The 10,840-nt window shown below is 36.8% G+C and overlaps 1 protein-coding gene across 4 annotated transcripts in view; it reads left to right on the forward strand.

The window, feature by feature from the left end:
* Positions 1 to 10,840, forward strand: part of Rnf214 (ring finger protein 214) — a 29,913-nt gene that overhangs the window by 15,620 nt on the left and 3,453 nt on the right. For 3 of the 4 annotated variants that reach the window (XM_047516051.1, XM_047516049.1, XM_047516052.1), the window contains exons 7-14: positions 7,819 to 7,915; positions 8,103 to 8,191; positions 8,754 to 8,844; positions 9,147 to 9,245; positions 9,444 to 9,820; positions 9,943 to 10,075; positions 10,282 to 10,386; positions 10,673 to 10,768. In XM_047516051.1, coding sequence (XP_047372007.1) covers positions 7,819 to 7,915; positions 8,103 to 8,191; positions 8,754 to 8,844; positions 9,147 to 9,245; positions 9,444 to 9,820; positions 9,943 to 10,075; positions 10,282 to 10,386; positions 10,673 to 10,768 — 1,087 coding nt within the window. Of the gene's footprint in view, positions 1 to 7,818; positions 7,916 to 8,102; positions 8,192 to 8,753; positions 8,845 to 9,146; positions 9,246 to 9,443; positions 9,821 to 9,942; positions 10,076 to 10,281; positions 10,387 to 10,672; positions 10,769 to 10,840 lie in introns of those variants that run through there. The other variant, XR_007103848.1, reaches the window with a different exon arrangement.

The raw sequence follows: 10,840 nt of genomic DNA on the forward strand, positions 1-10,840 counted from the left end.
TATATCTGAAAAAGAGAAATTTTGAAAGAAAAGGTTGGGGTGGGATTACTTAGGGGAGTTTCTTCCATAATTTTTAAAAGGGAGAATTAAACCTTTTATTTTTCATTTATATTTGTCTTTACACATATAATGTGGGTCTGTTTCTGTACTTTATTCTGTTATATCAGTACATTTGTCTTTCCTTCCTTGCCTTGTGACTTCGTAAATCTTAAATACATCCTCCAACTGTGTTCCTTTTCTTTCTTTCTTTTTTTTTTTTTTTTTTTTTTTGGTACTGGGGATTGAACCCAGGGGTACTTTACCATTGAGCTACATCTCTACCCCTTTTTAAAATTGCTTTATTTTGAAACAGGGTCTTGCTAAATTGTTGAGGCTGACCTTGAATTTGAGAGTCTTCTGTCTCAGCCTCCTGAGTAGCTGGGATTACAAGTATGTACTACACATGCCTGACTTTTTTTTTTTTTTTTTTTTTTGGTCAGAATTGTTTTGAATATTCTAGAGACTTTTTATTACTTTAGAATCAGATAGTTAATTTCTACAAAAAGCAATCTGCCTGGAGTTTGTATTGAATCTTTAGATCATTTTAGGGAAACTGACATCATAACAATATTGAGTCTTCTTATTTGTGCACATGGAATATTACTTTTTTTTTCCTTCTTTAGTTTCTCTTGGTAATGTTTTGTAGGTTTGAGACACCAGAAAGATAGTCCCTACTCTTTGTACTATTCCCTCAAAATTTGAGCCATCTTGGCTTCTCTAAACTCCTGCCTTTGTCTCCTTAATTCAGCAACAATGCCAGCTCTGTACTTACCCTCCAGGTGTAACTCCTATTAAGCAGTTAGCTAGGAAAATTATAGGACTTTCTTCATTTGTGTCCTTTTTCTCAGTGGTCCCAGTTCTATGCTACCTTTTGTGCAGTGTTTATAAACATTGTTTCACATTTTTTCCCAATTTTTCAGTTGTTTATGACCAGAGAATAAATCTGGTCCCTAGTATTCTATCATGGGTGGAAGCAGAATTCTTAATCCTATCATAAGCAGATTAAACTCAAAGAACAGTATTTACAGGATATCCATGCCAGTATGTGTAGTAAACATTAGGATAAAAGAACCTGGAAATTAAGCTAATAAGGTGGATGGCATAGGAGGTGATCAGTGTTGATTCATTCCTTGTGAAGGACTGGAATGGTGGTTTGAAAGGAAGTTGTGGTCAGAGAAAATCAGAACCAAGTTTAGGATTTTGAAAATGGACCATATGTGTTAATGAGCCTCAAGATATGACTCTGCTGGTAGGTGATTGGCAAGGGATAAAATTCAGGAAGAGGAAGAACTCTTAAGGTCTTAGTGTCAGATTGGTCATGAAATTGGATATTGAAATCACAAAAGATGTTGTGAGCCAGGCATGGTGGCTTCTAGTTCCAGCTACTTGGGAGGCTGAGGCAGGAGGATTTCTTGATCCTAGTAGTTTGAGGCCAGGCTGGGCAATTTAGTGAAACCCTGTTTTAATAAAATAAATAAATTAATAAAAAGAGCTGGGAATTTAGCTCAGTTGTTAGAGCATACTTGTTTCAGTCCCCAATACTACAATTAATAATAATAAAACTGTATTAACATAAATAGCATATTTTTCATGAAAAATAATTATTTTCCAAATTTAAAAAATCAGTTCAGTTAGAAGATTAACATTGTTTAGATTTTTGTAAATCTCTGTAATGGAAGAAGCTGAATTTTTCTGGCTACTTTTGCATTTAATTGATTGTAAAATGTCGTTTTGGTTGTTGTATATGAAGAAAATTGCAGTACATGGATAAGTAGTTGGAAAAATGGAATATTTTAATAGCTTTTTAAAATAATTATGGATGTATTTTGATACTACTCTAAAACTTGTCAAGCCATTTTTTTAATAAAATTAAACAACTAAAAAGTTGTAGATGGACATAATATGTTTATTTTACTTACTTATTTTTATGTGGTTCCGAGGATCGAACCCAGTGCCTCACAAATGCTAAACAAACATCTGCATAAATGTTGAGCCAGTATTTTATAAATTATGCATTGTGTTATTAAATCACTGGAATTATAGCTCAGTGATATAACTTCAGCCCCAAGCCATAGTTTCTTAAAGGTTGGTTGCTTAGTACGATCTGAAAGCACATCAGTACACTTTTTGTATTGCTATGTCAAAATCCACTGGTTTACCTTGAACTTTGAATGGATCTTTGTGTTATGAAGAGGAAGAAAAACTTTTCCTCTACCCTCTTAGATTTAGCAGCTGGAGCCTGCAAATTAAATTGATAAAATACAGATTAACAGGAAGAAAAAACAGTTTATGTATGTAGTGGGCATACACATGGGACAATTCAGTGACTCAAAGGAGTGGTTAGAATTTGGGCTTCTCTGCCATCTTACCAGGTGAAGGAGAAAAACTCTTCTGAGAAAACCATTGTCTTCTCAGAAGGGGGCGAGAAAGGATACTTTATGGAACTTTTTGGAAAGATATTTGTGTTTTTAGGAGATAAGAACATTCATAATATGTTTATCTATTTTATAAATCTTTTTTCATCTTCTTTAGGGCCCCAAGAAGAGACAGATTATTTGCATTCCCCTTTCTAGGAGTAGATCTACCTCGTAAGGAATTTATAACAGCCTTATTTCCTGGAAGTTGCTGCTTTCAGTCAGATAAGGGAATCTTCCAGAAGACTTTTTTTCTGTACCTGTTGAATCTTAGTGTCTTCTCTGTAAAATAATCTTTATACCGACTCTGTAGTTCTGAGTGGGACCCATAGTTGATTTGGTAACACAATACATAATTTCTAAAATATTGACTCAACATTTATGCAGATATTCGCATATATTCCAAGTGTTATCTTTTTATTATACAATATTTAAAGAACCACATTCTATCACTGTCAATTTCATTAAAATAGTCTTTAAGTAGTGGGAGGCATTTACGCTCACAGTGGCAGGTACAGATTTTCCAGAATTCTAACTTTTTCTTGAAAGCTCAAGATTTTATTGTTGGCAATAAATGGGTGTGTTTTTTTTGGAAATAACAGGATTACTTCATTCACTTTCAAGAACACATCTGTCAAATAGTCACGTTCCAATAACTTTAGTTTGTCTTTTTAATTGTTTTCTTAAATAAAAATGATGTTTTGTGGGCTGGGGATATAGCTCAGTTGGTAGAGTGCTTGCCTTGCAAACACAAGGCCCTGGGTTCAATCCCCAGCACCGCAAAAAAAAAAAAAAGATGTTTTGTAAAAAAGGAGGCTAATTTGTTTCCTAACTCAGTACCAAAAATGCTTTTTCATGGGATAATCCTTGTGCTTTGACATGTAGCATTTATCACATAGAATACAAAAAAGTGTGTTTAAGTGTTGAAATTTAATAAAATTAGTATTTTTATATGGCTTCATCAAGGACATCCTTAAGGAAAACTGAGTTTACCTGCAGCTTGCAAGTATTTGGCAGTAAAGAAGACAAATATTTTTAAATTCTAAAATTTTAAATAAAAATTGAAAAAAGTTTTAAAAAATTTAAAAAATATTTCTGGGCATAGTGGCACACACCTGTAATCTCAGTTACTCAGAAATCTGAGGCAGGAGGATTATAAATTTGAGGCCAGCTTCAGCAACTTATTGAGTCCCTGTCTCAAAAAAGAAAATTAAAAAAAAAAAAAAGGACTGGAGAGGTAACTTGGTAGAGTGCCCCTAGGTTTGTCCCCAGTATTGAAAAAAAAAAAAAGACTGTGGCAGGCATCTGGGTATGTAGCTGGGTGATAGAGGGTCCCTGGATTCAATACCCACTACTACCAATAAATAAATAAATAAATTTTAAAAATATATTATTGCAAAATAAAATGAGAGTATAATTATTTTCACCCGAATTTGTGGAAAACTGAAATTTTACAGTACTGATTTGTTGGCTAATAATGGGATTATGTAGATTATTGAAATAGCTAAAGAGAGCTAGTCATAGCACAGCAGAAGAACTAAAAAAGAAAAAATTGAAAGCTCAAATTATATATGCTAAATTTACTATAGAAAATAGAAGAATAGAGAAGCATATATTCCATTAGTCATTAGTGATGGTACTATCACATGTCATGAAGTCTCAGGAAAACTGTTGTTGACCCATGGAAGAATGAAAGTGAAAAAGGTATATAACTTTTAGCAGTCTTATGAAACGATTTCTAGCTTCATGGACCATACCCTCAAAGTGTTTTGGGAACCATGGACCACATTTTGCAAATTACTGTTTCATACCCATGACTGCAAACTACTGTCTGTATGCTAGTGACTCTCATCTCTCTCAGACTGTACTGAACTTTAGATTTGTATATCCACTGCCTGCTGAATGACCTGGAGTGCTTCCTTAGCTGATGTTTCCTTGCTTATTGGTCTTCGCACATGTTGTTTGTTTTGTCCAGATTTTCCTTATTCCTTTTGTATACCTGGAAAATTACTAGATTAAGACCTTCTTGGGAAGGCAGGTACAGTGGCACATGCCAGTAATCCCAACTATTCAGGAAGCTGAGGCTAGAGGATCGCAAATTTGAGGCCAGCCTTAGTGAAAACCTGTTTCAAAATTTAAAAATCGCCAAGGATGTGAAGTTCTCCTGGGTTTAACTCTTAGTACCAGAAACAAATAAAAAAAGTGAGCTTCTTGGGGACAGGAATTAGGCATATTTATATCCCCATGTTTCAGACTTTTACACTTATGCTGTTCTGTAGATGTTGTTGAATTAAGTCAAATCAAGGAAGCATTCATAACCTTCTTCAAATTCAGGGAATATACCCTTTGGATATATCTGCAGTCAACCCATATATAATTAACTCCCCCGCCAGTTTTGTTTTGCTTTGTTTCTTCTTGCCTTGCCTGCAGTGTGATTTATTCTGAAGGAAGGCCTTTGGGCCGAGGACTCAACAGATCTTAATTCTTAGCTCTGTCTCTTAGTTTCAAAAGTATTTCACAGGACACTGAGCATCTGCTTCTCTTAGTTAATGGCAAGCTGATTTTTCATCATTTGTGCTATAAAAAAATGTATTAATATATTTTAGTTTTTCTGAAGATAGATGTTCTATGTTATTTTAGGTACTGGGGATTGAACCCATGGGTGCTTTGCCACTGAGCCACATCCCCAGCCCCTTTTATTTTTTGAGACAGAATCTTGCTGAGTTCTTTAGGGCCTTGCTAAATTGCTGAGACTGTTCTCTAACTTGTTATCCTCCTACCTCAGCCTCCCAAACCACTGGTATTACAGGATTACACACCTGGCTGAAGATAGATGTTCTGACATCCAAATGATAACTCACACAGGAAGTTCTTACTGTATGCTAGAGACTGTTCTAGGTATTTTACATATATTAACTCATTTAATCTGCATCACAGTTCAGTAAATGGTAGACTATAGATGCAGATTAAATGAGTTAATATATGTAAAAGATTATATATATATATGTATATACATACATATGGAAATATTTGTTTTTAAGACTGGAAAGAAGTATAATAGTGATTCTTTATGAGTAGTACGAGTGTGAGAAGTTGAGTTTTTAAAAAACAGCTTATCGTTTGTGGATACTTGCCATGTGCTGGGCACCATATTAAATTCTTTATGTGTGTTTTCTCAGTTAACTCATTAATCCCATGATATAGGTACTGTTCATCTTTCAGATGAAGAAACCAGGGCCTAGAAAAGATTAAGTAACTTGTTTAGGGTGATACAACCAGTAAGTAGAAAAGCTGGGAATTCTGTATTAAACTTTTTCTGTTTTGTATTATCTAGACTTTTAATAATTTGCCTGGCTTATGTGATGGAGATCAAAGTTAATTTTTAAAATTATGCAAGTATGTTGGGAACTACAATAAGCCAGGATTATACAGTCTGATGAATAATAAATATAGTCTGATGAATAATAATGAATTTATTCATTTGAACCATTCATACCTTAAACTAACTGTAAAGTAACAGAAGTATGGGGCTTGAAAGAAATTAGATCAAGAATTTAAAAAGTTAAACATACCCAGTGGTTTCTGTTCTGTCAAGAATTTTTTAAAAAACTGTCTACTATGGGGAATGATTCATTTTTATGATGGGTTGCAGCTAGTATCTTTTAGTGAAATGAAATCTGATGCTTATGTTATAGTGTAGTTAGCATATGGTAAGACTGAGTATTTTTGTAACTATGTTCAACAACCCCTTAACTATTTTTGTTGTGGTTGTTGGTAGTTCCCTGTGCCTTGTTGGATTCCAGTGAGGTAATGTGGCCAAATGCTCAAAGGAAAAGATTTTTTTTGTGTGTGAAGATGTATATGGTCTCTATCAGCATATGAGAATTTTTCTAATATGTATTTGTAATTGACAAATATATTTAGTGAGAGTCATAGATGTTCATTGAGTAATCTTCAGGAATAACATCAGTCATGGATTGGGGTTATGGTTCAGTGGTAGAGCACTTGCCTAGCACATATGAAGCACTGGCTTCAATCCTCAGCACCACATGAAAATAAATAAAATAAAGGTATTGTATCCATCTACATCTAAAAAATTTTAACAAAAAAAGAATAACATTAATCACAGAAGACAACTAACGCTCTGTCATATTTTCCTGTAATTATCCCCTTGTTCAAGAGTGAGTGGTAAGCTAAGTGGATCACTGATGAACTGTGCAACCTCTTTCACATATTTTTATAGTTAAGAGGGTTTGGAACGTGAGAATTTGTGTTGCAGCAGGAAAACATGACTACTTAGTTTTTTTTTCCTAAAGAATATTACAGAATTCTTCCTCTGACAGGAAGTTAATTTTGGGAGAATGCATGGAGAATAAGGAAGAAATGTTCACTTACTCATTATAATGATGAATAGGCCTTGTCTGTTGAGAGCAGACTTAAAGTCAGTGAATGAATGAACATTTCTCTTTAGATGTAACTCTTCTCAAGCTGTTCTTATTTTCATCTTTTTAAGATCCAGTGAAAATCATTTAAACATTTTTGTATCATCCTATTTGTTGACCTGGGTAATCTATGCTTTCAGCTATAAAACTTACTACAATACAGTGAACTTACTACAATATGGTGTAATAGAAGGAAATTCTTGCACTGGCTCTGTTCCATGGTGGTCTCTTCACTTCTGTGTAGAGTAATAACTATCTCAGTTTTAGCACAGAAAGTTCCACATCTTAGGAAATCCCACAGTACTGGATAAACTGGAACAGTTGATCATCCTCATCCTAAATGGGAATATTACACTCTGGGGATGGGGATTGGGGTAGGAAGCATGTGCGAAAGGAGGACACCGATGAAAATGAGAAGTCTTGAGGTATGAAAAGAGCATGTTTTTCTTTGGAAGAGTGTTTATTGCAAGCTAAGAAAATGCAGATCAGTAAGCTAGTATTGATGTGTTTGTTTGCTGTGTTAGAGATGATACATTTGGTCTTATATTGTTCGTTACCCACATTAAAGGACAAAATGAGAAATAAGAGGAATGCCATATAAAGATTTTAAGTCCCCTTAACATAGAATAGTTTGCTTTTAGTGGAGGGTTTTGTTTCTAAGACATACTCTTTCCTGCTCAAGGTAATTTTTTTTTTTTTTTTTTTTTTTTTTTAGTAAGTGGAGATATGAATATATTTACTTCCAAATTTAGGACCTTTATGCAATTGCAGACCTTTTTTGTACATTATTTGTCTGTCTATACTGAATACTGAGAGTGAAAGCCCTGTAGCATACCTGGCAGACCAGTTTTGGTTTTTCTTTTGCCTTGGTGGCAAGATAATCTTTCTTCCCTGAGTCTTGTTCTTGGTTTCTTACCTTACAGAGAGGTGTGGGAAATGGAACTGGATAGACTCAAGAATCAGGATGGAGAAATAAATCGGAACATCATGGAAGAGACAGAGCGGGCCTGGAAGGCAGAGGTGAGAGGAGCTGATATCTTGAGAGCCTTGGTTTTGGCCTTCCAGATGGTGTAATATTACTTTTGGTGTAATATTAGAAAAGCCAGTGAGCACTTGTTTTTACTATCTAGGGGTAGCTCTGTGTATGAAAAATTAATGATGTTTTTGTGTGTTTGTGCGCGTGCGCGTGCATGTGTGGTTTCTTTAGATCTTATCACTAGAGAGCCGGAAAGAGTTGCTGGTATTGAAACTAGAAGAAGCAGAAAAAGAAGCAGAATTGCACCTTACTTACCTCAAGTAAGTACCTTCCCATTCTAAGGTTTAGTAGCTCTGTAGTTTGTTTGTTTTAGATTTTTGAAACTCTAAGTCAGCAAGTCTGGCACTTAATCTGTCCTCACAGGAATTTTAAACCATCTCTGTGCAGTAGTAATTAATCAGTGATTTCTCATCCTGTATCCTAAACTCCCACACCGTCTACGTTCTTTGTGGTTTCATAGCTTTGTACTTTTGTATTGTTTCCATTTGAATAAATACTACCTGTTAAGCTATCAAAGAATAACAAAGGTGTTTGGAAACTTATTTTGTATATGGTCACTTCTCTTCTTTCTGCCATGGAATTTGGATTCCCTTTGTGACATTTTCAATTAAACAAGAACCCTCTCTTTGTGGTTGGTCCTCTTTTCCAAATATTTCTTTGGCTTAAAAGTTGATGGAGTTAAAGTGAGTCAAATGACTTAGGTTCTTGAGCTCTCATACCTTTTCTCATACCTTTCTCTCAAGGTTCCAGCTACTGTTTTGCTATCTTGGAGATTTAGTAATTAATCTCTGATTCTGTAAGTTCCTCTTTGTTTCTTAAAAGGTCAACTCCCCCAACACTGGAGACAGTTCGTTCCAAACAGGAGTGGGAGACTAGACTAAATGGAGTCCGGATAATGAAAAAGAATGTTCGGGTAAGTGGCAGCGGGTGATCGTTACCTAGTTTGTGTTTCAAATACATCCGGCAGTAGGGAAGTTTTTGTTGTTACTTTGGTTTTGTTTTTTTGGTGCTGGGGATTGAACCCAGGGCCTTGTGCATGCTATGTAAACAGCCTACCAACTGAGCTACATTCCTGCCCTGGGAGTTAGCATTTTTTATGTTGCCTCTGAGTGTCTGTCTCACCACTTCTTGTGTTTTCCTAATAATTAAAGGTGTGCTTTTTCCAGATATTCACTCATTTCAGAAGTAAAGGATGATCCTTTCTTCTCCTTTTAGGACCAATTTAATAGTCATATCCAGTTAGTGAGGAATGGAGCCAAGCTGAGCAGCCTTCCTCAAATCCCTACCCCAACTTTGCCTCCACCCCCATCAGAGGTAAGAGAGCTGTCTTTTGGTGGGGGATCAGTGGGGGGTCCACCTTTCTGTGTTGGTGGCGAGTCAGAGTCTTCTACTTTTTTGTATGAAGATTTTGGGACCATCCCTATTCAGTGTAAGGATTGATCATTACTTTCTGTTTCAGTTTTCTAAACTATCTTCCATTCTCTCTTGTCCTCTACCTCTTCCCATTTGCAGACAGACTTCATGCTTCAAGTATTTCAACCCAGTCCCTCCCTGGCTCCTCGGATGCCCTTCTCCATTGGGCAGGTCACAATGCCCATGGTTATGCCCAGTGCAGATCCCCGTTCCTTGTCTTTCCCAATCCTGAACCCTGCCCTTTCCCAGTCCAATCAGCCTTCCCCACCCCTTCCTGGCTCCCATGGGAGAAATAGCCCTGGCTTGGGTTCCCTTGTTGGCCCCCATGGTCCACACATGCCCCCTGCCGCCTCCATCCCGCCTCCCCCAGGCTTGGGCGGTGTTAAGGCTTCTACTGAAACTCCCCGGCCCCAACCAGTAGACAAACTAGAGAAGATCCTGGAGAAGCTGCTGACTCGGTTCCCACAGTGCAATAAGTAAGTATCTTTAAGGATTAGTTAAAACATCTTTGTCAGAGAAATGCTTATGGTTTATAATAGAGGAGGTTTCATGGGTGTATAGCATAGAATCTCTCTCCCTCAACCTTTGTCTTTCTTAGGGCCCAGATGACCAACATTCTCCAGCAAATTAAGACAGCACGTACTACCATGGCAGGCCTGACCATGGAGGAACTAATCCAGTTGGTAGCTGCACGACTGGCAGAACATGAGCGGGTGGCAGCAAGCACTCAGGTGAGAAAAGCAGCCTAGAAAGAACTTAGACCTCCTAAGAGATTGGGGAAGAGACCAACTTCAGAAAAGATTGGATGGGAAGAAGCATTACAGCCAGAATATCTGTCTGCTTTCTTGCTTTGCTGAACTTGGAAGTAAATGATTTCTTTTTGCTCTATGCTTTGTTAATTATTCTTCCCTTACCATAAAATTATTTCTACCCACAGCCACTTGGTCGGATCCGGGCCTTGTACCCTGCTCCACTGGCCCAAATCAGTTCCCCAATGTTCTTGCCTTCTGCCCAAGTTTCATATCCTGGAAGGTCTTCACATGTGAGACTCTTTTTCTTTTAACACTGGGATATCGAGAAGCTGAGGGTGAGAAGAGGGTGGGTTTGTAGGTGGGAGTGTAGAAGGAAACCATCATTTTGTCAGCTGTTTTGTTTGTAGTTCTACTGGGAACATGGGAGTACTTTAGGCAAGATCTGTGTTTGTACTTTTATTTCTTTTGGCATAAAATCATTTTGTTACATGGAAATAGTAAATGGAGTCATGGGCTTAAAAGGCAGGGTGACCCAGAGTTTCATTACTTTGTGACCATGCCTTCTCTGTTCTGCAGGCTCCAGCTACCTGTAAGCTGTGTCTGATGTGCCAGAAACTTGTCCAGCCCAGTGAGCTGCATCCAATGGCATGTACCCATGTGTTGCACAAGGAGGTGAGTACCACATACCTTCTTCACTTTCGATTGTTTGTTTTCTGACAGCTGAGAAAATTTTTCTTGGCTATT

This window comes from Sciurus carolinensis, chromosome 11 (genome assembly GCF_902686445.1).
Source record: "Sciurus carolinensis chromosome 11, mSciCar1.2, whole genome shotgun sequence".
Lineage (NCBI taxonomy): Eukaryota > Metazoa > Chordata > Mammalia > Rodentia > Sciuridae > Sciurus > Sciurus carolinensis.